We start from the raw sequence: 27,402 nt of genomic DNA on the forward strand, positions 1-27,402 counted from the left end.
ATCTAGCGCTGGTGGTGGGCAATCCCTACTTTTTGCAGTTATATCCACTTTCTTTGGGGTGCCTGAGAAACACCCCAGGGGAACGCATACCTTAGCTGCTAGTGCGCACTGGGTGAGACACTTTGATCTGTATTTGCACAGGATTAAGGGCACTGCATCCCCTTGCATGGCTCGCTGCGCTCTCCATGCTTCGGGCACACTATTTTATTCTCTCACCATGCCCTAGTGCAGGGCTGGGCAACACCGGCCCTCCAGATGTTAATGATCTACACATCCCAGGATGCTTTGCATTAGTTTTGCTATGTGGCCATGCTGAAACTGATGCAAGGCATGCTGGGATGTGTAGTTCATCAACATCTGGAGGGCCGGTGTTGCCCAGCCCTGCCCTAGTGGATGGTAGGGCATGAAATACCACCTGTTGGCTCAAAAAAACAGTGAAAAACCCCATGTTGACCTGTCGACCTAGACCTGGGGTAGCCAACCCTAGTCCTCGAGAGCTACCAACAGGGCATGTTTTGCAGGTCTCCTCACAGAATCACAAGTGAGCTAATTAGCTCCATCTGTGTATCTTTTAAAATGTGTCAGTGATTAATGAGTGCAGCTGTGCAGCAGCTAGGTTGTCTGGAAAATGTGAACTGTTGGTAGCTCTCGAGGGCTAGGGTTGGCTACCACTGACCTAGACCATGTCGACCTAATGACCTGTTGACCAAGACCAGTGGTCAGGGAACTCGGTCCTCATTACCCCACACAGTGCATGTTTTGCTGGTAACCAACAGGTGCACTAATTACTCACAGACACATATAAGGTCCGCAGGTGGAGTTAATTATTTCACTTGTGATTCTGTGAGGAGACCTGCAAAACATGCTCTGCCTGGGGTATTGAGGACCGAGTTCCCTGACCACTGACCTAGACCCATGTTGACCTAGCAGTATGTCGACCTAGTGGTGTTGCCCCAATGACTGTCGACCATCTTTAGGTCGACCAACCGACCGTATCCCATTGATAATATCTCTTTAAATTTAGAAGGTTTTCCAATACTGCACTTTTACACATCACATTATATTGCAATTATTACATCGATAGAGTTACTTGAACATCTTATTAGGAGTACCCTCTTTTATACTGAAGGATCTGTTATTATAGCTACAAGTGCATTTCCTGTATGAGGCAGGTACCCCAGGTGTCCACATTGTGGATCACTACCAGTGTGGAGGAAAGTAGAATTTGCTTACAATTGCTTATCAGCATGCTGAAACACATTGTATTGGACTACGCTGTCATATGTTATCGGAAAACAAATAGTTACATTGCTTCGATTTAAATATTGCATTGTCTCAGTCTTAAAGTGCACTCCAGTCTCTTGTTTCTTACCCACTCTGCTTTAGTTCCACTGGGATGCAGCATTTGTGGAGGAATCAATTATCCATTTGTTAGTAAGGGAAGCTTTACAAATTATACATTAGCGGATTGATTTCTCAAGTTCACCATTGGGGGACTGATAATATAAGAAGGATAGCGATGATTCTCCCGGGAGATGAAGTTGCCACAAAAGAACACAATTAAAAGAGGTCTCCTCAACAAGTCTTAAATTTATTCCTAATTGAAGAGCTGACAGAATCTATACTAAGTGTATTTATTTCCAGCGTTTTACATTAGGTAATTGAATATTGCGCAAGGTGGATTTGTTTCATGTTTGACTTTCTCGTCTTTAAGTTTGTTAAAGAAAATAAATAAGGAACCAGTGTTGGTTTGAGTGGAGATTTATTTCACACTTTGCATATTTCACTGAATATGTAAATAAAAATAAGTTAACTACAGAGTAGAACTTCAATGAGAGTCAGTTATGCACATTTTATTGCACAGTTACAGGTTTTAGGCTGGATCTAACAGAAGAAGACAAAACTCAACAATTTTGGCATGTGGAAAATACTGGTAATGGGTGTGTAGTGTTCACGCTAGGCTTTTTTAGTGGGCGCTGCACCCTGCCCAATTTTTAAAGGGCAAATGCGCTCTGCCCTCTAGCAGCACCCTTCTAGTACAGCCTGCTGCCTGTCCCCGCCAATGTGCACGGGGAAGCCCAAAGCCGCCAGAGATGCCAGCGCTTCATCGGCAGTGACTTCAGCGGGGCCAGGCCCGCTCAGTTTTGTGATGTCAGCCGGCTGGTCCACCTCTGTTGGTGATGGCTGCAGACGGCTCCGTCCCATTTGATGATGTCGTCGCCAGGCTAACCCCATTTGGCTACGTCGGCATCGGGCCCAGGTCCAACAACGATGGCCCAGGTCTGCCCCATTTATGCTGCCCCCCCGTGCAGCACCACCCTGCCATGCCAGTTCCTAGAAGGAACACTAGGTGTGGTATAGCTCACAGACAATGTTTAGGTCAACAGTCATTAGGTTGACAGCAGAAGGTTGACATGCACTTGATCGACATCGACAAAAAGTCGAAACCTACAAAGGTCCTCATGATTTTTTACTTTTTTTTGTGTCATTGTTGACACCTGAGCACATGGGACCCCCAAATAGTCAGGCTTGTGGATTGTAAAGTATATAAAAAAAAATGTTTTAAATGCTGGAAAAAAATGTGTCAATCTATTGCTTGTGTCGACCTTTTGTTAATATCGACCTTGTGCATGTCGTCCTGGACATTTTCTGTAAGCCATCCAGATACCCCTGGTAACATTTATATTAGCAGAATTCCTGATGGTCAGAATCCCGGGCCGTTTTTGCTCAGCTTGAATGAAACTCAACAGGCGGAATTGAATGTTCCAGCTGTTGAGTGTCGGAAAGTGAGCATGTCGGTGAAAACGGCTGTGGAATGTCAAAAAATGGCGTGAATTTGACAATCCTTGGGCGTTAAAGTCGGATATGTTTTTTCAGAATCTGCCTTCAATGCTGTAGGAAACGGCATTATTGAATAGGCGGTGGCTGCTATTTCCACCTGCTGAAATAGCAGCCGGGATTGAATACCCCCTAAATTTTTCTTGTATCCAGCTTAGGGGCTTTCTATTCTGGGTTCCAGATTTTATTTTCTGACTATGGGGCTGCAGATAAAAATTCCAGTGGTACAAGTGTAGCATATAGTCACACTTGCTCAACATACATACTGTAGCTGTGCCTAATATAATTGAGCCCTATGTGTGGGATATTTGCCGATCAAATACTGATATCTGGTTAAAATAAAAGTCCAGGCTATGCAGTAGTTTAGTGTTGTAAAGGTCCTCCCAGGGTATTACATTTAGTGCGCAGCTTTGCAGATTTCACTTCTTTGTTCATTAAAGCTACCAGAAAGTTTGCCTCTAGGTTTATCCTTAGAATCAAATTTCAACTCTAATTATGCCTTAGGAGGAAAATTGTTTAATACTGTCAGTAGGTTTTACTCTTAAACTATCTTCCAAGTGAAAGGTGTTCCGATTGGTAGGCTGGGAAATAATAAGTAGGCTTGGGAATAGTTGCTAACTTCATTATATTGCACTGGTTTCACCTCCCTGCCATAGGACATTTTCCCGCTCTTGTTGCACAACTTTCAGTTGTATCTTCTGAGATCAGATTAACGCATATATTTACATATATGAGAAGATATAAGTTAAACTGGAACTAAACTTTAAAAATGAAGACCCTTATTTTAGCAAACTCACATATGCAATGTGTGACTTGGATCACTTTCGCTATCTCATTCACTTAATGTGGGCTGAATTGATATCAAACTGTAAAACTTTCCTCCATTTTGTTTGAGTGTTATCTGTAAAGAGGTAAAAAGCAAGACTACTTCACATTTGGCTGCTAGCTGGACAGAATGCCGTCAGGATGCAGATGTTCAGTATATCAAGGCAAGACCAGCTAGAGAACTTTGATTGGATCAGAATGCTGACGCTGCAATACCAAATTTAGAGAGCAGTAGCATGCTGCCGGGGATGAAGGGGGGGGGGGAGGCTGAGGGTTAGGTTGCCAGGAGGTGAAATTTATGGTTAGGTGGCGGGGCAGGGAGGTTAGGTTTAGTTTGCCCATAGCAACCAATCTGATTCTACTTATTTATCTAGCACCTTCTAGCAGATCATTGTTCTAGAATTTGGTTGCTGTGTGCAATATCTCCACTTTTATAAATCAACACTTTAATAAATGTGTCCCCAGGAGTCCCCAATTCCTACAATAACTAAGTCTGTTGGAGTATGTAACAATGACCATCACTAGCACATTCAACTCTAGTCTGGAACATGCTAGAGCAGAACAAAGGCCCTTATTCTGATCGGTGCGGCCGGAGCCGCATATGCGGCTCCGACCGCACCAGACGAATCCCCGCCTTCCATACGGATCGCCACGGCCGTCCGTACGCGGCCATGTGGCGATCCGCATGATTGTGGACGGGGATACGCCTCCTCCATGGTGGGAGCAGCCCCTGCATTCGATGGTCGCCGAACATCGAATGCAGGGCCGCACGCTCCACCAGGTCCCGCAACACAAGACCACACGGACACTTGTCCGTGTGAAATCTTGTATGGGGGCGGGCAGCTGACATCCGGCGATGTCAGATGCCCGCCCTGTACCCACGCGTCATAGCCTCATTAGCATGCGTACGCCCCGCGTTTGCATGGGAACGCCCATGAAACGCGGGGCGTATGCATATGCAAATGAGGCTTCGTAGCCCCTCACGCCCCTATCCACCCCCTTTGCGGCGGACAAAATACGTGTACGGCGATTTCGGCTGCACATGCGCAGAGTGGCCTCTGCACATGCGCAGACCGAAAACATCGGCGGAACGGCCGCATGCGGCCGTTACCGCTTCAACCAGAATAAGGGCCTAAGTCTGTTGGAGTATGTAACAATGACCATCACTGGCACATTCAACTCTAGTCTGGAACATGCTAGAGCAGAACAAAGAGTGGAATCGGCCCCAAGACCAGTCTCCAACTTTGAGTGTTGAAAAGGCAATCTGTTAGTACACAGAATCTATAAAAGCTTATTTGTGATAATGTAGCTGATCAGTCTGCTTGGTACTGCTTCAATGCAACAAAAATAATTATCAGATAGTGATGACAGTGGTCCCTAAACGGGTTGTGATCATTTGGTCTACAGCAGGGCTGGGCAACACCGGCCCTCCAGATGTTAATGAACCACACATCCCAGGATGCTTTGCATTCGATTTGCTATGTGGCCATGCTGAAACTGATGCAAGGCATGCTGGGATGTATAGTTCATCAACATCTGGAGGGCCGGTGTTGCCCAGCCCTGGTCTACAGCATGATGGTCGACAAGGGATAAGGTCGACCTGGTTCTAGTTCGACAGGTCATTAGTTCGACAGTGTCTAGGTCGACAGTCAAAAGGTCAACATGGGGTTTTTCACAGTTTTTTTACCCGAATGTCAACACAGTCGACATGGACACAGTTTAAAGTGCACGGCATCCCCTTGCATCGCTTGCTGTGCATGCAATGCTTCGAGCAATGTCCACGGTGTCCCTCAGCATCCATGTCGGCCTTCAGGATCCTCTTCAGCGGCATCTCAGGTCCCAAGGATGCATTGCGTGAGTGTGAGGTCACGCCGGTGACTGGAAATGCCGCTGAAGAGGATACCGGAGGCCACGGTGGACACCGGGGGAGGAGGTAAGTATGATAAAAAGGGGTGGGGGAAAATAACAAAAAAAAAATCGAAATATTCTGAAAAACCACGGTTTTCAGAATATTTCAGTTTTTGGAATACACGGATAAGGGAGACCCAACCTGTACTGTATAGCACAGTGATGGCTAATGTTGACACTCCAGCTGTTGTTTAACTACACATCCCAACGGGATGCGGTCCGTATCCTGGCGGTCGTAATCCCGACAAGGGGGGTGCGTGGATTGCCAGAATCCTGACCGCCGAAATCCCGACACTTTCTCCCTCAGTGGGTGTCCATGACACCCACAGAGGGAGAATAAATTAGTGTGCCGAGCGGAGCGAGGCACTTGGCCCGCTGCGATCCACGTCCCCCCCTTGTCGGGATCCATCCCAGCATGCCCTGCATCAGTTTTAGCATGGCCGAATAGTAAAACTGTAGCAGGGCATGCTGGGAAGTGTAGTTCAACAACAACTGGAGTTAGCCATCACTGGTATAGCACCTGTGTGATTCACAGCTGGATCTACGCGTGACTGCAGCACTTCCAATGGAGCTTTGTGGCACACCCACTGTTGCAGCAGAGTTTATTAGCTCTGTCCCAGGAGCCCTGCTAACACCTAGAATAGGGGCCAAGATGACTTCTTCTTGGTACTGCTCAGCCTGTGCTACAACAAGCAATGGTGCACTGACCGCAGTTACTGGACTGTGAGATGCAGTGGCAAACGCAGGATTTTCAGAAGGGGGTTTCCAGAGTGGCGGAGCAAAGCCAGGTCAGTTAAAGTATTATAGATCGACCAAATGTATATAAATAATAATAATAAATATATATAGTGGAGTGGGCTTATTATTCATAATTTTCTGGTGGGAGGACAGCTTGCTTGACTGCAGATAACTCCAGTTCCCGAAAATAGATTTCTTAGATTTTAATGGAAATAAAAACTAGAGAATCCCACCTACCAAATGGTATTGTGGACTAGGGGATCAGAGTTCAGGAGGCAGAGCAATCTGCCAAAGAGGATATAAAACTACATACCAGGTGTGTGGAGCTGGGGCAGTAACCCGCTGCTGGAAGTCTGATGTCTCTGGTTCTGGGAACAGTAGAGACAAGCTACTAGTGTCCATCAAAGGGGGAGAGTCCCAGCTTTTGGAATATAGCCTCAGAAAAACTCTCCGACAGACAGAACTTGAAATATCTGACTGGGAGGAGCAATTAACAGGCTTGGATGGGGACCACTGCTTTGAAGTCAGATATCTCTGGTTCCCAAGGGCCGATTTTTAAAATTCTTGTACCGATGGAAAGAGGGGACCCTCAGCTTTCAGCCTAGGGCCCTTAGACTCTTGGGAGGGTTTCTGGGTACTCAGAAATCCCCCCTGCGTGCGCTACTGGGATGGGATGCTGTTTCATGCTGCAGACCACTGAATCTTGTCAGCTCTGATGCAGACCTACCAGCGACACTACACTTTTTGCAAGGGGACAGGATGGGGGCACCAAATTCCAACTTGCCTCCGGACTACTGTGATGAGTTTATGACTGTAATTACTGTAATCAAGTGTACAGGGAAGCAAAACCAATTCTAATCTGCCTCAAAAGTCATAATTAAAGCTTAGGCAGTACATTTCACTTTGTACTATAAACCAGAGGTAGTTTTTAGCTCAAGTTCCAGAAATAAATTTATCTGCAACAAGAAAGTCTTGACAAAAATGCAATGTTCTGAAGCCGAGAGGTGAAAGTTCAAGGCTAAAGGAAAGATGTGCTGCTTATTCCTGAAATAATATTGCTACAGAAGTACCTTACAATAATAAAAAAATATGTTTAGCAGTTCTGTAACTAGTGCCCTGTGCTGGCCCCACCCCCTTTGCATGTGATGGGGTCACAGGCCAACACAGGGGGCGGAGAAGGGCATGGGGTGCTGGGCAGCCCCATTAGCACATGGGAACGCCCATAGGCATTTCATGGGCATTCCCATGAGAACTCTGAGCATTGTCATGCTAATAAGGCCGTGACGTGGGTGTCGGGGCAGATGTCAGCTGCCCGCCCATTTCCTCCCCAGCGTGCATGCATATATAAGGTTGCTCAGAGCTACAGATGTAGTGCCTGTCATTTAGCTAGCGGCTGGCGCCAGCCGTCGTAAGGGGACGAGCGCGCACAAGACACTCGCACACCCTGTTCTGACGAAGCTCTCTGACGCCTACCGTCGCGTCTTCACCGCCTCCCCGCACCCCCCTAACCCTGCCCGTCTCCCTGAAGCGGAGACGGGCAAGGATTCTGCCGCCCAGCGGAAGGGGCATGTGAGACGCTCATGCTTCCCCGTCAGATGGAGTGCCTGTCTGCCGACTCTCAACAGCGGACGGGATCTGGCGAGAGCTGGCGCTGAATGACAGGCGCTCCATTTGTACCTTACATATGTGTGCACCTTCCACATCTTTTAATGATCGGTGACCATTGAAAGATGTGGGAGTTTCCCCCTGCCCTTTGAATGGATGTTACTGCATCCGAGCAAATCAATCACAATAACCCCCTTAGTGTATAGTATGTCAGACACTAGTTTGTGCTGGAGGAAGCTATTATTATTATTTGTATTATTATTATAATTTGTATTCTTATTTAATATTTTTTTTTTTTCACTACAGATAAGTTACATTAGAAATTCATAGCACAAAGTACCCCATGAACCGCCCATTCCATGGTTACTTATGTTATTCTCAGATTATATTTAGCTTGAAATAAACAATTTGATTACACTAGATTTAGAAATTTGTCATGCAAATTTATTTGACCCATTGCACTGACACAATGTTACTTTATAGTAGCTGCTGCAACAGATTGTGTCATTTTTTATGCAGACACTGTTGTATGTTACATAAGCCCATAAAATTGCGGCCATCATTGTAAGATGTGAAATACTTTTTTCAAGTGTTCATCTTATATAATGAAACGTGAAAGCTGCTCCTCACCTCTGGGAAAGATTTCAAGTGTGTTACACGTCTGAGTCACCTTAATAAGCAACTAAATTGTTGGTCCATTTGGGCACACACAGCCACCAACACTGTTATGATGTTCCTTAATTTTGACTGGTAACTAATGACTAATAATATATTTTTTTCTTAATTTCATTTATAAATTCCAGTTTATATTTTACTTTGTAAATGTATCTATAACTACAGCATCTTTCTCTTTACTGCATTTTGTTTTATAGAGCACTGTGAAGATCAATCAGATCAGCCTGGATGAAAGCGGGGAGCACGTGGGCATCTGTGCAGAGGATGGCAAGGTATCTGCTCTGATTTTATTGTAGTACAATAGCAACATAAGCTTATATTAACTGGATGTTTTGTCTTTTTATGCTTAACGCCAAGAATTCAGGAACCATGTCCAATCATTAACCTCACCAGGCACAAATATTTAATCAACTTAATTCTTCAATAATCTGTTGGGAGCAAGGGCAAATATATTTCAGTAAATCACTCCTGAACCAGTTATGTTTCCCCAGAAAAGAATAGAATATCAAATGATATCTTACAAATAGCACATTTATTGGGTTCATATGGACAAGACCATACAGCATACTTGCCTACCTGACCCTCTCCATGCGGGAGAAAATGCTCTGTTCCTGGACTTCCCTGGTAATGTATGATTGCCATCACCTGTGGTGAAACACCTTTACCTAGCTCCCCACAGGTGCTGGCAATCATACATTACCAGGGAAGTCCAGGGACAGAGCATTTTCTCCCTCGTGGAGAGGGTCAGGTAGGCAAGTATGCCATACAGTAAACCCGTCTTATTGAAGTATTATGGACATCTATGCTGTCTTCTAACTAGAGGTTTTTGTAATTCTAGGCGAGACTGCAACTTACTGCGCTCATCCGCCCCCCCCCCCCCCCCTCACCTTCAAACACACACACACCACACAGACCTTCCCCACACACCAATCAATCAGATTCTATGTATTATCTAGAAAGTGCTAAATAAATAAGAAGTAGATTATGATTGGTTGCCCGCAGCAACATCCCATCTAAAATAGTACTCCCATCTTAGTAAATTTCCTCCTCTGGGTCATCCTTAATTTTGTGATAGACTCCGGAGCAGCCCCCAGATTCTTGAGCCCCTAGGCCGGCCCTGGCAAGTAAGTATTTACATTGGTTAGTGCAAACGGTCTTGCTGCAATTAATAATTTAGCATGGTTTTCTGCATAGTGTAAACTGAGAAGCTTTTCGTTATCAGAAATGTTTCTTTTTGAATTGGATGGATTGAGGCTGCCATAAAGTTATGTTGGGCTGCATGTGTGCAAATCACAGTTATAGCGGCTCATCAATAAGATGCCGGGATAGAGATGAGGCGTGACACAATATTTTGCAGGTGTTAGTCACTAAATGCAGCTTTAACACATTTTAGTTTTTATTTTGTTTTTATAGCAGAATTAAGCAGAACCAGTGATTTAAAATACCTCAGTAAGCTATATTTCCACGGTAGAAAAAAAATCTATAATATAATGGCTGCAATATACCTCAGATACTTTCTGGGCCTCCTGTGACATTACTCATACAAATGTGTATTTATTGTTTCTGAAGCACCATTCGGTTGACCTCTCTGCCTTCCAAATTGTGATAGGGAGTGAAATGTAGCAAGAGGCTGCCCTCAATTCATATCCCTTATTATTATCAGACTTTGCTGGCCTCACTCAGAAATTTCTCTGATTACAGAAGTATATTTTTCCTCAAATGTGCCTCAGGAAAAAGTAATTACAAGAATGTCAATATTGTTATTTGTATTAAGTTGATTAACAGCTATGGGAGAAAAGAGGAAGTCAGGACTGAGGGGTTATATAGCTGTTGGAGTTATCCCCCTGCATCTCACTGCCTAGCTGCCTGCTTCCTCACAATGTACACTTGTGCCTCTTCTGTTATAAATCTGCAAAATTGGATTTCTGTGGACTGGAGGTTCTCTGTCTCACATTAAGACAGTGGCAAACACTTATGTGTGTTTCCCTTGAATTATTGAGACTTTTGGTGAGCAATTGTAGTTTATCAGCCTATTAAAGTATCCTACGACAGCCACATTAAATAGATGTAAAATCAATATATGTACAGTCCAATTCCCCAAAAAATGGTGTCTACCTTTGCAACTGGAGAGCATTTATCATGGATGCTATATAACTAACAATTATCAGGGCTTCAAGGCACTGTGGGTCTCTGACATGTCAGGGATTTAATGATTGATTTTCCTCTTATGAGAAGGAACCATTATATTTCCTGTGTGTGCGAACAGTGCACATAAATAGGTGGTGGTAGGATATTGGGGGCAATGTACTAAACTTTTAGTGAGCTGGGAGATGTTTAAATAGATGTGCAAGGTACATTTTATTTGGTGTATGTTTTATTTCTACTTGTCCATAACTGATAACAAGTAGGGATTAAAAGATATATGGTTTAACTGTACTGGCTGCAGACTGTTAAGCAAGCATTTTGACAGCATTATCCATGCATAGTTGAAAATAGTAATTTTGCTGCAGAGCTGTTTGTCGAAGTGCATCATGAGTGGTATGCTGCGGCCATTTTGGGGATGGCAACAGTCGGGGTTTTAAAAATGGGGTCCCCTTTTTGTTATAGCAATAAATGAGGGGATATGCCAGGATTAGATAAAAAAGCATAGTAAGTTTATTGAATGCATACACATGGGAGTCTCAGTCCACGAACTGATAGACAATGTGGTTACAAACAGTGCAAGATTAAATAGGGCTTGGTCCAAACAACAAAGAAGGCACAGCTAGAACCAAACCGGGTCACACATGACATCATAAAGAGTTATTACTAGACACTAGGCACAGTTATCTATATTATATTTAAGATGCTGGGTCTCAGGATGGTCAAGTAAGGGCCACATGTCAGAGAGGATGCCACATTCAGTATTATTCACAGAACTGACAATGAAGTAACTGCCACTCTTTACACAAATACATATATTTTCACTTCTGTGGTCCTATGTAAAATAGTATTAACAGATATCATCGGTAAACAGATTTATTCCTTAGAGCTCCATATTGTGAGCTCCAAATCTCTCTGACATTTTGTAGGTGTGCCGAAGCTAGGATCTGCATATTGTGGCAGAGCAGCAGATCACAGAAGCATGCATGATGCCTTTTGTAGCATTAGAATATTTACTATGATACAGGCGTTTATTCTAATTGCATGCGTGAGTTTTTTTGCTAGTGGAAAATCGGTAGTTACCTGTGTTGGACCCAGGATGCTCCCGGGTCCAGGGGCAGTTGAAACAGGTAACCTGATTTGATGGGACCTGGGTCCTGTTCACTGCACTGTAAATGCTGTCATCTCCCAGCGCCACCCCGACACCACCTCCCAATGATTTCACCCGCCTGGCTTAATGCCGGCTCGGGCTTCTAATGGAAACCAGGTACAAAATCCCTGATGCGACCGGGCTTGCTAGTGGAAAAGGGATATAAGCGACATGAGTTCTGTCCACTATTTTGTGTTCTCAATCAATATAATATAACTAGTGGTCTTTAGGAGGGAATGGTTACAGTGCATAACAAAAGTATTTGCAGTGCTTCACTTTTTCAACATTTTGTTATGTTGCAGCCTTATTCCAAAATGGAACTTATAAAGTTAAAGTTCTATTACAAATTGGATTTTAATTTTCTTATCTAGCATAGAAGAGTACACACATTTTTTTTCTCAATCTACTATTGTTTTGGTTTATTTTAAACACAAATCAATATATTTCCAGCAGACATGGGGCACTACATTTTTAGAACTCCTTGCTAACCTATCTCTTAAATTACTGTATAAACTTGGGCATTGCTTCATAAATCCTTCTTAACTTTAGGCAGTTCCGTGAAATGAGTGGTCCTGCATTGTACCAGAATATAAATGCTGAAGCTGAAGCATGGCATTACATGCCCCTCCTCGATGCCGCTCACTTTTTCACAGCTTGTGCAAACATTGCACATATGTCCTTGTTTTCTTTCTAAAAGCCAGTCCTTTTTAAGTTGTGTTTTTGTTCTCTTTTTTTTTTATTAAAACGATTACTGAAAGTGACATACAGTAACTCAGAAGGTTGCCATAATCAGCCAGCAAAGAAAACCCCTCAAAAGCAGGAATTAATGTCAGGTTATTTGCTGTTAAAATGGATGAAGGTTTTTGCTTTCCATTCATTTTGATGGCAGAGACCTTGAACACTTATATAAGAAAAAGGAAAAATGAGAAACTATTTATTGTTGCTTTGGACAATAGTTCCCTAACTGAATGTATATTTGCAGTAACACCATGGAATAATGGGCTTTTTTGTGACGGCTTAATAGAGGACAGTATTTTAAATGTTGCTGATAGCATTATACTGTTCATGTACAGTAGATAGCTTTCACTAGAGCCTGATTAACCAATAGGCTTAATAAGATACAGCCTAGGGCGCCAAGACTGAGGGGGGATGCCTTGCAGGTGACAGCAGAAGAATAAAATGAAGGCCTAATTTATTCCATGCCTGTCAACTTTTACCCATCTCGATGTACTGTGGGGTGGGGTGAAGTTCTTAAGGTAACTGCCAGATGGCTGTGCCAATGCAACTGACGGAACCATTACTTTATGTACATTGTGCTTCAGTTCCAGCTGGGCAGCCTAATGCCAAAGTCTCCTTCACACACCACAGCCATTAGATCCAGTGGTGGAGATACCGTAAGGCAGCCCCCGCTGCTGCTTGGGGGAGCGGGGGCTGCGTGGGCGCCGGGTGCTGGACAAGTCAGTGTGACAGAGGCGTAACTATAATGCTGCAAATGCCGCGGTGGCTTGGAGGAGCAATCGCCGCGGGCTCTCGGCTGTGCTTCCTCAGACTTGGCCGGCTGCACACCTCTCTGAAAAGGAGAACTGCATCGCCACACTGCCACTAGAGAAGGTATTTAACATACTACAGTCTGCAAAGGCTGAGGTGAGAGGGGTTATTGACAGGCCATGGCTGGCTATACTGCACTGTGACAGCTGCGGGATGGGGTGATTTAATAGTCAGCTGGTTGTTTCACAGAGGCATCCCTTTGCCTGTGCAGGGGGGACATAGCAGGGAGTGTGCAGCCTATCTATAACCCCCGTACCAGAGCCAAGCCATCACCTCAATTACTGCAGCCTAGCTGTACCCTCTCCTGCTGCAGCCTAATGCTAAATTCCCCTGCTGCCTAGTCGTCACATTCCCCGCCACAGCCTAGCCGCCACCTTCCCCGCCACAGCCTAGCCGACACCTTACCCGCCGCAGCCTAGCCATCACCCTCCCGCCGCAGTCTAGCCACCACCTTCCCCGCCGAAGCCTAGCCACCACCTTCCATCTTACTAAGATGTGTATTCTACTCCACATGTGAAGTTGATTTTGGCAACCAATCAGATCCTGTCCACTAACTTCTAGTGCTAAATAAATAAGAAGTCGATTCTAATTGGTTGCCCATAGCAATATCACCTGTGAAGTAGAATACACATGTATCCGTTAAAAAGATTTATTAAAGCACAATAAAAATCAACAGTGGGTGAGATCACGTACCACAGCGGGCAATTAGGAACCGCAATTAGTTGGCATAGAGAAGGTGTTAGACACCTAAGTGTTGGAGCCGGTTACACTCTCTCTCCGTACTCCTTCCTTCAGGTGACGACGCTAGGCCACACCCCAACGCGTTTCGTCATCGAAATGGGGATCCCAGCGGTATGAGGTTTGTAGGCCTAGGCTCTGCGTCCTTAGGAAAAGGCAATGTTGCAGTTACCAGCCAAAACAGGGTGCACTGAGCGTATCTCCCAGCATGCCCCTCTCCACTGGGGAGACTTCACTGTTGCTGCATCAGGTACAGTAGCTGTAATGGCCTAGTGCAGTGGTTCCCAACCCTGGTCCTCAAGTACCCCCAACAGTGCACATTTTCCAGGTCACCCAGCAAGTGCACTCATTATTTAAGGTGCCCATACACGTTACAATTATTGCACACAATATTGTATACAATATCGCATCTCATCGCATATTGGTTTAGCGATGAGATGAGATCTAGTACAAAAAGTATGTGCAGCACATACTTTTTTGTACTAGATCACATCTCATTGCATTGCAAAACTTATGAAATGAGATGAGAAGCGATATTGTATACAATATTGTATACAATATGGTATATTTGCTAAAGGTCAAATTTGTGTTTCTTTTTTTTTTTTTATTAATTTGTCTCTTTTACTAAAGTTAAAAATAGGCAAACTCATTCAAAAAAGGCTGATGTTTTCCCAAACTTCTATTTCAGTGTTTTATGATGTGTTCTATGTAAAACAGAGATTATCCACAAATATACCAAACAACAAGACAAAAAATAATAGGTATTTCTCAGTCCTAAAACACATTCTGTTTTGTAAACCATCATTATGATGAAAGTAGGCATGACAGACACTATACCGATGTTTTTGCAGTTGAGTGATTATAAGTAAATTGTGCATGAATATGCTTTGCACTGTGCAAGGCCTGTTTCATACGTGTTTGGGAGTCTCTGTTCAGTGTACCATGCTGTTCAGCCTTTGGGTTGCTTGTGAGTGCACTGCAAATGTGTATGCAGTTGCTGTGCCTTTGTGATGGCTTCAAAGGGCATCTCTGTACTTTTATTTGTTTGTTTTTCATTTTCATTTTATGACATTTTGTCCCTGGTTTTTATTTGAGATCCTTTTTTTTTTTTTTTTAAGTACTGTAATTACTGTATACCAAAATGTGAAATTAATCAGCAGTTTTAATGTGCAAACAGATTCTAATTGTTAAGAAGAATTAGAAGTAAAAAGCTAGGTGCTAGGAGGACTAGAATTTCAAGGTCCATACACACTATGCTTTTTTTCCCCAGCTTGTATGGCCAGCAATGAAGTGCAAATCGCTGGCTGGAAAATCTCTCAGTGCAGATAAATTGAGCGACTTCCCATAGTAGGAGACTATGGAAAACCATTCTCTCATCCTGTCAAACAGGAAGGCGGTGGCTGACGATGATTCGGGAACGCACTTCAGCAATCACCACCCGGCCATACACACTAGGCCGGTTTTGAACTGGAAGCAGCTCCCTGCCCCAGCAACACCTACCACAGAACAGATGCTGGAGATCCCCTGCCGCTGCTCCAGCCGCAATTCACAGCAGACAGTGACCAGGCGGCAGGCTCGGGGATGTTTGGGGCAGCTCGGAAAGACTCAGGCACCCGAACTCCCAAGGGCTCCCGAGTCCCCCCAAGCCACGCCGAACATCCCCGAGCCTGCCGCCTGCTCACTGCAACTAATGGTGTAGGGGAGAGTGGCAGGGGAGCTCTGACGTAGGATCGACAGGAGTGGGGAGCGACCACTGTGGGGGGTGCCCGGAAAGGTGATGCGCCAGTGGTGCACAGCTGCAGGCGACCATCGAATGATTTGGCCCCCGAACCCAAGGCTGCGATTAGATGTTTATGCAAAACATCCATTCGCAGTGTTGCGTGTGGACCAGAATAAACTTCTTTGTCTCCAATGGCACTTTGAAACAAATAGGTGCAATAGTGTTTTTTGCAATCCAGTGATGTGGTCACAATAAAGACATTATATAGCGGGTCTTACCCACCAATGCCAAGTGTCCAGACAACTGTATCAGAGCTGTGCTTTTCCATTTCAATGTGTGCAGGAGAGCAGGGGAGATGGCAAGGTGTAGTAGCTTGTCTTAAGGGGCACGCACACGCACAGATGATTGGTGGTATACACTACAGGTGGCAGAATCTGCAAACTGATTCACTTTGGTGCGTCAGCGGGTGTGAACGGTGGCTCCAGTAGAATGAAGAAACAGGTCTTTTTGCATCCACGTGCAGGTAAAGCATCTTGGGTTATTAAAGTGCCATTCCTTAACCGGATTCGGAACTCTTTACTTAGAAGGGCGCCCATCTCGGCCATCTCGGGCATTGAATGCACTAAAAAATCAGGTGCGATGCGACAGACGAGATGCCCGAGATTTCCCATAGGGAACAATGTTAAATGTCTCAATTGACCCGATTTTCCTGTTCAATGCCTCAATTGACCCAATTTTTCCATAGGAAACAATGTTAAATGGGCCACAGAGGCCAAATAGGCACCCTGAAGTGAATAATGGCCACCCGAATTGTTAACGCCACCCCACGATCAACGTCAACCCGAAGCGTGGCGAGCGCAGCGAGCCCGCGAGGGGCGGCGGTACGCGTCCTACGACCTTTTCATACCCCCACTATCCACGTCGGCGTGGAGTTGAGAATAGAAAGTGTGGCGAGCGCAGCGAGCCACCGTGCCCGAAGCGTGGCGAGCACAGCGAGCCCCGCGAGGGGACGCGGATACCTTCACAGGTATCCGCGTCCCCTCGCTTCACTTGCCGAAATCCCGACAAGAGGGGGACATGGATCGCCCCCCCCTTGCGGGCTCGCTGCGCTTGCCACGCAGCAGGCCCGGTGCCTCGCTACGCTCGGCACGCTAATTTATTCTCCCTCCAGGGGTGTCATGGACACCCACGGAGGGAGAAAGTGTCGGGATTTCGGCGGTCGGGATTCTGAACGCCGGGATCCCGACCGCCGCGATTTTAACTGCATCCCCCTTAACCAATGCGCGGCACTTAACGAGGATTATGCTTCAGGTGCCTCAGGCACAAGAATCATTATCTGCAATAAGCAGCCACCAAAGCCGCGATAACACATGGGATCAAGAACTGATTTCGATTTTTATGTGTTATCGCACCATCGAGGGTCCTTTTCTGGATGATAAAAATGTCATTGGATAGCTTGATGATGACCTTCAGCCAAAAATAGCTCTATCAGGCCGATATATTGGTTGAAAAAGAATTGCAATGGCCTAACAGTGAATATTTTACATTTCTATGTAATTATTATGCAAAACAAATCTCCTTACCATCGAAAGTCTAAATAATACATTATTTTAAAAAAGTATCCTCTATTTTACAGGTACAGGTTTTTGGACTTTACTCAAGAGAAGGATTACATGAAATATTTGATTGTCCAATAAAGGTGAGAGCAGTTTTCTATTTTACATTTTGGTTGTATTCTAGTCTATTTTTACGGTTTTCGATAATTCCTCATACTAGCCGCATACTTTGCCAAACTTTGAAGTGTAGGAACACATATTTTTCCTTTTGCTATCTATGTTTATAATTCATGTCAATGATGTGTCAAGTAATTCCATTTGCATTATTTCTGCTATTAATCATCGGTACCTGTGTATTAGCAGGGCGCCCAATTAGCATACGTAGGAAATCACATTGCATCGCATCGCATGGGCCGTTTTAGTGCCGTGCGATGCGATTTGCCTACGTATGCCATTTATTCACTGCTTTCTTGGCCCCGGCCATTACATTAGCTATACACTTGTATGACATGCAATGAGGTTTTAGGCTCCCCCCACTATCCACGCCACCCCGATGCCTGGCGAGCGGCGGCGGAACATGTTCTCCCGACCTTTTCATACCCCCACTATCCACGTCGGCGTGGAGTTGACTTTATATAGCGTGGCGAGCGCAGCGAGCTACTGAGCCCGAAGCGTGGCGAGGGGAGGCAGAATACATGTAAAGTAATCCAGTACCCTCCTGGAGCTTGCTGCACTCGCCACGATTTGGGGTCGGTGGCTCGCTGTGCTCGCCACACTATATAAACTCATCTCCACACCGAAAGACAGATAGTGGGGGTATGAAAAGGTCGGGAGGACGCGTTCCACCGCCACTCGCCACACTTCGGGGTCGCGTGGATAGGGGGGGAGGTGCCTAAAACCTCATTGCATGTCATACAAGTGTATAGCTAATGTAATGGCATCGCACCCTATAAAATCGCATGCGATTTTGCGGGAGGTGCGATGCGATCCACCGGGGCCAAGAGAGCAATGAATAAATTGCATAGGAAAATTGCATTACATCGCACGGCACTAAATCGGCCCATGCGATGTGATGCAATTTTCTTACGCAGAATTACCCACTAAGCAATTTGCTTAGTGGGCGCCCTGCTAATACACAAGTACCAAATTATTATGTATACTTGTATTTTCTTACTATATTTGGGGCAAGTGCAGGATTTCTGGAGGGGGTTTCCAAATGTCGGATTTTGGAGTGATTGTTGCCAGCCGATGAAGGATATATAATTAGCATGTAACAAGCTATAGTCTGCCCCAAACAAAGGGGACAATCCAGACCCATTTCAGCCCAGCTTTTGGTGGAAGGGGGTCTGCGCAGACCCCCTGTGGGAATGCCTTTGGTGAGTATTGTGAGGATACGGGGTTCCCCAATCACTCAGACACCAAGCAGATGAAACCAAAATAACGGTTTATTTTCCACAGCACACACAAATAGATAAAACAGGAACAAGAGGCAAATGTAGCATAGAAAATCTAGGTAGCAGTCCAAACAGGCAGTCCTTGTAGCATCACAGTTCCAAACCAATTCCACAGAGCAAAACTTTGCTTATCCACACAACAGCGATAGCAGATTAGTCCTCCGAATTCCACAGGGATCCCCACCGCAACACTATCACATATACCACACAGCCGTGATAGTGCAGGAAACCATACAGCACTGGACACTCCACACAGGAGTAGAGGTGGGCCCACCCAGGGCAGATGTTGTGTTCCACAAGACACCCAGGCAGAGTATGACCTCTTAGCCTAGGATCGGGACTAACATGAGAAGCTGGCCTGTGCAAGCCATTTTAAGACCTTCTAAATTCCCACGGTGCTTGCACCATCCGTGGGTTTGCCCAAGTTCCTGATTGGAGGGTTCAAGCATCAGGTGTTTCCCTCCTTTAATCTACAGCTGTCAATCTTCTGCTGCCCACCTGCTGTGTAAGGCTCCACACCTGTCACCTTCAACCACATGCGAGGGAATGGGTTCTCGTACACATCCCATCACATGCTAATGAGCGGATGTGGGTGGCTGGAGGAGCGGACGTTTGGTGGGCGGCGGGTGGCGCTGACCTGTTCACTAGGCTGTGAGTATACAAACAGATCTGAATCTGGCCCAAAGTGCAGTTTATGTAATTCAGTACCCCAGACATAGGCAGGCCCAATAATCATGGTAAGCCACTTACCAGATTATCTCTCTGGTGCCATGATTGAGCACTCAAGAATAGAGGTATGAAGCAGCGATAAAAGTGGAGAAGTGTAACAGTGGAGTAGTATGCCATGGCAACCAATCAGCTATGTATAATTTTATAGAATGCACTTGATAATTGGTACATCAGAACTGATTGGTTGCCATGACACACATCTCTACTTTCACACCTCTCTCTTGTCCCTGCTTTATACATTTAAAGACCCATAGAGACACACACCAAAGACAGTAAATCTGCTGCCACTGGGCATGTGCAGCAGCTACATTTCACTCTTTCCACTGCATGTAGTGGCTTCTGTCCAGTCTGTGGGTAAGAGGGGTTTCTGGGCTATTGAACTCCTCCCATGCCTGCGTTTGCCAAAAACATTAATACTGTTGCTCACGCATTCTCAGTACTGCCTATTATTAGAGGATACAGTAATTTGAAGGTAGTGTAATGAAAATGTTCATTTTAAATAAGTATTAATTTAGCAGTCTCTAAAAATGTTGATGGGCTTGATTTAAACCTGATCGCTGCGCTGCAAATCTTCAGAGCCCAGCGTCTGGGTAAATACCACCCTGCCCGAGGTTACACCGCCCCCGTGCTGGGCTGCGAATACGTTCGTAGCCGTGCACACAGGGGGAAACCCATTCACAATCATTCAACATTTAATGGTCTCCATCCATGATCACAAAGTCGAGTAAGTCTAGACTTACTCGGCACCGTGATGGCCATGGGGAGAAGAAGGCGCCGATGAGTAACTGTATAAGTGCATCCGGAAGAATTCACAACGCTTCACTTTTTACACATTTTGAATATGATTCCACAAGCTTGGCACACATATCTTTGGCCAGCTTCGCCCCATTACCCTTTGAAGCAGATCTCCAGAGATGTTCAAGTCTGGGCAGTGGCTGGACCACTGAAGGACATTCACAGAGTTGTCCTGAAGCCACTCCTTTGATATCTTGGCTGTGTGCTTAAAGTCGTTGTCCTGCTGAAAGATGAACCATCACCCCAGGCTGATGTCAAGAGTGCTCTCAAGCAGGTTTTCCTACAGGATGTCTCTGTACAGTGCAGTATTCATCTTTCCCTCTATCCTGACTATCCCCACAGCATGCTGCTGCCACCACCATGCTTCACTGTAGAAATGGTATTGGCCTGGTGATGAGCAGTGCCTGGTTTTCTCCAAATAAGATACCTGGCATTCACACCAAAGAATTCAATCTGTCTTATCAGACCAGAGCATTTTGTTTCTCATGGTCTGAGAGTCCTTCAGGTGCATTTTAGCAAACTCGAGGTAGGTTGCCATGTGCTTTTTACTAAGAAGTGGCTTCAGTCAGGCCACTCGACCATACAGGCCTGATTAATGGATTACTTCAGAGATGAATGTCCTTCTGGAAGGTTCCCCTTTCTTCACAGGGGAATGCTGTAGCTCTGACAGAATGACCCTCAGGCTCTTGGTCATCTCCCTGATTGCTCAGATTAGATGACCGGCCAGCTCTAGGAAGAGTCCTGGTGTTTCAGAACTTCTTCCCTTTACAGATGATGGACCACTGATCTTCAAAGCATCAGATATCTTTCTGTACCCTTCCCCAGATTTGTGCCTCGAGACAATTCCCTTGACTTCATGCTTGGTTTGTGCTCTGACATGCACTGTCAAGTGTGGGACCTTAGATAGACAGGTGTATGTCTTTCCTAATCATGTCCAATCAACTGAATTTACCAAAGGTTGTCTCCAATTAAGCTGTAGGAACATCTCAAGGATGATCAGTGGAAACAGGATGCACCAGAGCTCATTTTTGAGATTCATGGCAAAGGCTGCGAATAATTGTGTGTATGTGTGTAGAATTTTAAGGCAAAAATGAATTTAATCCATCTTGAAATAAGGCTGTAAAATAGCAAAATGAGGAAAAAGTGAAGCGTTGTGAATACTTTCTGGATGCATTGTATTGTACCATATTTCAAACTATATTCATATGTGCAAGTCAGTCATTTCGTGTCAGTTTATCGGGAATAACTGATTGGGCTGGAGCGAATGAATTAGCCACAAGAAACCAACTTGGCTAATTACATTCTCCCCTAGAATGGCAGCAGAGGTTCCAATGTTAATATATAAACCAAACAAATATGGAACAGTTATCTGAAGTACAGTATGCTGCACAGTTCATTAATTTTCAGCTACTCTAGAAGCCTTTTATCGACAGGCTGTAGACCTAAGTGACCTTGCAGCCATGATGCTCTTTTGTCTATCCCATTTTAGAATGGAGCATTTTAGGGTAGTCTACAGGATTTATTACACAGCTTACTGCTTCCCACAGCAGCTACTACAGGAAATGTATGATTTAGATCTACAGGAGCACTGCAACTGCAATAAAGTCTGGGAAGAAAAGGCGATACACTGCAAAACTATTTATTTTGCCTACTGTGAGCCAGAAAGTCTCACTTGCTGGTGACTGCCACCTCTATAGGTTCTTATTTGCAGTACAGAGGACGGGAAAAAGGGGCGTGGGCAGACTAAATCTACCAAGAATTGCTCCTTAATTGGATAAATTATCATACTATATTTACCACATCCAACAAAAATCAAATCAATTTATTTGCATAAAGTATATATGGCCATACTATTATAAAAATACATACATTAAAAATCAGTTCATTCAATAAAAACATTTTTAGTACAATTAAGCTGAAAAGAACTGGCTGCTTTATAACAGTCCGTAATACGTGCTGCATTAACATAAATTGTTAGTTATTTGGTATTTATCAGACTGGTGATTAGTAACAGTCTCATATGCTGTATTAGTGTATGAAACAGCTCAATATTCCACTGGTTAATACTTTGTAGTTTCTGTAAGTATAATCAGTAACATGTTTTCAGACACAGTTCAGTATTTTTGGGTTGGGATCATTTGGTCGACCACAGGATGGTCGACACAAAAATCTATGACGTAGATCATCACAATACATACAGCTCATATGACCTTGGCTTTAATGCCTAACATATGTGTCCTCCCAATGGATATGTGGGTGGTTACATGATTGGCATCAATAGAATTAAGCTGAAATTACATTTCTCCTTTCCCCTGATATGAGAGTAGTTTTCCAGTTGTTTACTCCTTACTACAGTACAAGTCTTCCCTTCTTTACCCTGCCCTTTATCCAATGCCCTTACAATAGTGATAGCAGCCTGGCTGGAACCATACCCAAGGCTCCAACACAGCCAGTTATCATGCTCTATGCGCCATACAGTGATTTAATAAATGAAATGCTGCAAGATTATATATTATTTTTCATTTGTAGGGGCTGTGAGCAGAGATAAAATATAAGGTTATGAGGAATTTAAGGTGAAGCAGTACATGTAGTACAGTAGTTATTTGCTGTCAGTTGATATACTGAATACAATTTTACAGGCACTGTACATTAATTTGTATATCATTTCTAGCATAACTTTCAAGTACATTAGGTTTTGATATAAAATGATGTAAACACCCGTGCATGTAAAACGCAACCTGATATAAACACAGAAAATCATTAGTTATTATGCTGCCCTTTCTGCTTTATTTCCGCTCTTAAATCTGCAATAAAACATAATGCTGCTCCATAAATATAGATTTGCTCAAGACTCCTTTCAGTGGCATTGATATCTGTTTCTGTTGCTGGGATTTGAATAGAGATACATTCTGCAGTGCTCACAATATTTAACATATAGAAGAAACAACCATAGCTTCACAGTGACTGGTACATTAGTAAAATGTTCAATAGATAAAAGTACACTATAAACAAATTCTGAAAATAATTCCAATAAACTAAAAAAAAAAGTGCTACTTATTAAAATGTTTTATCTATGTGAAGTATAGGAGCATATTTTTTAGGGGGCTAAACCCATTATTCTATTAATTTACTAAGGGGTAGATTTATTAAGCCCGGTGAAGTGATAAAGTGTCTGGTTTTTATCACCGGCCAATCAGCTCCTACCTGTCATTTTTCAAACCAAGCCTGTAACTTCACAGTTAGGAGCTGATTGGCCGGTGATAAAAACCAGACTCTTTATCACTTCACCGAGCTTAATAAATCTGCCCCTAAGTAACAGTGACACAGAGGACCTTATGTACAGTTTGAGGTAAATTTTGGATATATTTCTGAAAGTACCTAAAGTGTGCTCTGCAAAAATTTGTACATGCAGAATTGTACATTAGACTGTAATGTATACCACTAAATAATTGGTACGTATATGATATACATGTACAGTATATAAGAGGTGGCGCTCCTGTCTCAGGTACAGAAAGGCCCCTCTTGATTCCATGGTATTTTCTACTATCCCATGCAGTGAAGCAATTATATAGCAGTCTATATTAGAACTAGCTTCAAAATCAGGCTCTCTTTGCCTTTCTTCTGATATGTAATGTAAAAAAATGTATACCATAATTCAGATATTCATTTGCTGTTCTGTTTTCACATTCTACCAGTTAATAAATAACTTATTTAATCAATCAATCAATCAATCAATCAATCAATCACACCAGTTCTAAAATGGTTATAGTTGGCTATAATAGATTAGCTCAGTGGTTCCCAAACTGTGTGCCGTGGCTCCCTGGGGTGCCTCCGGCCACTTGCAGGGGTGCCACTGATTGGTGTTCCAAGACCAATAAGAATTTTTTATGGTTAATTATTTATAGACAAAAACCAGTTCTGGTGGCTGCCAATCATAAAATACTGTATGTGTAAAAATAGAAGCAAATCCTTCCCTTTACCACATAACTGAGCCTAAGAATACATAGACACAATCTGCTTAATTTTATATTTTTTACCTACATTTTTTTATTTTTGCTTAGGGGTGTAGTGAAAAAATTGTGATACTCTAGGGAGTTGTGATCCCAAATAGTGTGAGAACCCCTGGATTAATTTATAGATAACCAGTGTCTATAAAGTTATTCTCCCTGTTCATTCTCAGGGACAAATGTAATAGGGTGTAAGAATGAGAAAGTGAGAGATTTTGGCACTCAATTACTTGGCAAAATTCAATCTGATTTTGCCATGTAAATGATCGCCGCTTTAAAATAAATGGGAAAAATCTATCTCTTTCTGATCCTCACACGCTATTACTATTTGGCCCTCAGTTTGTAAAGTCTCCGTTTACCTGGGATTCAACCTTTTGGCTTTAGGGAACATTTTTTTTATTGTTAATGCATAGTATATAAATATTTGGTATGGTGTGTTGGATGTTGTATTTGTACATTTTAATAAACATGCAAAGTGATAAATCCACACTGGGGGAACTCTTGTGTGGTGACTTCATGTATTATTCATGTATTATTCAAATAACTTTGTAATATACACTTTAAGGGGAATTCAGAGGCAGAGGCATTAGCTTGCTGAAGTGATACAGTGACTGGTGATAACACACCAGCCAATCAGCATCTAACAATCAAGTTACAGACTGAGTTTGAACAACAGCATTTATGAGCTGATTGGCTGGTGTATTATGACCAGCCAATTTACCACTCCACCATGCTTAATAAATCTGTCCCTTAGTTCTTAGCAAAGTGTTTCTGTGATGTGCATTATGTACATAATTATGCTAGCCCAATATTGCTACTTTTCCAAAGCCAACCTCTATTGAGCGTGAGGGAAATTCACTGGTGCCTGCCTTTACTGTATTATACATTTGGAATCATACCAGAACTTAATACATTACAAAATTACTCAAAGTTACTCAGCGAGACTTTTATATGAAGCATGTAACTGTATAATAAACTTGGCTTCAGTTATACATATTGGTAAGTACAGGTAAATAATACCTAAAAGATAAGACACACCATGTTGGCTTCCATTTGTAAGCCCTAGTCTGCATTGATGGTGTTACGTGCAATTTGTAGAATTCATCAATGGCAATAATATTTGATTTTTTAACAAATCTGTAATCTTTGTATCTCTAGATTGTTGCTGTTCACCCTCAGTTTGCAAAGTCTAATTGTAAGCAGTTTGTGACCGGAGGAAATAAGGTAAGTTAAGTCTATAATTGGTTTTATATGGTTCAAGGTTCTAATTATATGGGTCTTTCATTTGAATGATCGTCACAGCAGGTACATAGCAAAGCGCATTAAAATAAGTGATCAGGGGACTTCCGCTTCCGCCCCACATGAAGAGGTAGCGGGAGACAGGAGCTCCTCCGCCCGGGGACACAAACCCGCTCGCCACCCTCCATCACCTCCCTGAACCCCCTGGCGCATGAAACGCCATCTCACACCGATGCCCAGCTCCACAAATCGCCCGAGAAGAGACAGGGATAAGCCGCTCCCGGGATCCAAGATGGCGCCGGACGCCGGGACTCGGACAGCTCCCCCTGCTTCCCCGCTCTCTAAGCAGAAAGAATCCTCCATCTGCAGCAATCCTGGCTCCCCAGCCACAGAAAAGGAAGCCCAGCACAGTGAGTACAGCGCTCCTGACACCCCACTACCCTCCATGACGGCCCCAGTGACATATGGAGATATGGTAGCTGCCATAAGGGCTGCCATAGGTCCCCTATTAAAAGAAGTCACAGCAGACATTAGTGGGCAGATTACACAATTGCAGCACAGAATTCAAACAACTGAACAGACTGCTGCAGAGAACTTTAATGACATAGCTGAGCTGAAAGATGCAGCAAAGCAATCCCAGAAGGAAATAGCCTACCTACATAATAAAGTCCAAGATTTGGAAAACCGCTCGCGCAGGTGTAACTTGCGAATCATAGGACTGCCTGAATCAATTCACGGTCAAGACCTTTTTGACTTTATAAGAGTGACTCTCCCTGACCTCTTAAAAATTGCAGACAGATGTGAGGACCTCATTATAGAAAGAGCCCATAGATTAGGCTCACTTCGCCCACAAGATGGCGCCAAACCACGGGCTGTGATATTCAAACCTTTAAATTTCCTGCATAAGGAACTAATATGGACAGCATCGAGAAAACAAAGGGATATCACTTGGCAGGATCATAAAATCCTGATTTTTCAGGATTTTTCGGCCGAACTATCCAAGGCACGGAGAGACTTCGCCCCCACATGTGCAAAGTTAATCAGGGATGGTGTAAAATTTGCTATGCTATATCCAGCGAGACTCCGCATCTTTAAGGATAACTCATATAAAGATTTCACATCTCATCTGGACGCTGAGGCTTTCCTTACCGACCTAGAAGAAGAATCCAGGCCACATCATACCTGGGCTGATGAAAATTCGTGATTGCATCAGCTGGAATAACTCCCCCATATGCAACATTCAGCTGCCAAGAAAGAACTCCCTCAATTAATCATCTTCCCCTCCCCCACCCAACCCCTTTACACCTCAAGACCCCCGAGAGACACTTGCCTGATGCAACAACCCTCAGCAACCCGTAACCTCTCGCCCCCCCTCCACCCCCCCTTTCCCCCCCCCCTAGTCACAGAGCAATGCAAGGAGGTGGATGGGTGAGGTGCATTACCGAGATGACCAACCTAATCTATCACCTATACGCCCACCTTTTCTCCTTCCATCCACTTTATTATGATCTATATCCCCCTTCACATCCAAGATGGACAGGTTGTCTTGACAAACCAGAAGGACTTCACCTGAGAGATCGACATCACTGCAAGATACCCGACTGCCAAGAGAACCCATCAGGGACAGTTAAATTTACATTTTTATGTGACATTCTGAGACCCCCCCCCCCCCTCCCCTGGTATTACACCCTGACCCTGTTGCCATACTCTAATAATGCCACTCTCCACTCCCCCC

At 44.0% G+C, this 27,402-nt stretch overlaps 1 protein-coding gene across 1 annotated transcript in view; it reads left to right on the plus strand.

The window, feature by feature from the left end:
• Positions 1-27,402, plus strand: part of VPS41 (VPS41 subunit of HOPS complex) — a 258,397-nt gene that overhangs the window by 102,870 nt on the left and 128,125 nt on the right. The window contains exons 5-7 of the mRNA XM_083188469.1: positions 8,787-8,861; positions 17,524-17,586; positions 25,587-25,652. Of these exons, the coding sequence (XP_083044595.1) occupies positions 8,787-8,861; positions 17,524-17,586; positions 25,587-25,652 (204 nt within the window). The remainder of the gene's footprint in view (positions 1-8,786; positions 8,862-17,523; positions 17,587-25,586; positions 25,653-27,402) is intronic.

Source organism: Crinia signifera, chromosome 5 (assembly GCF_055691185.1).
Source record: "Crinia signifera chromosome 5, ASM5569118v1, whole genome shotgun sequence".
NCBI classification, from domain to species: Eukaryota; Metazoa; Chordata; class Amphibia; order Anura; family Myobatrachidae; genus Crinia; species Crinia signifera.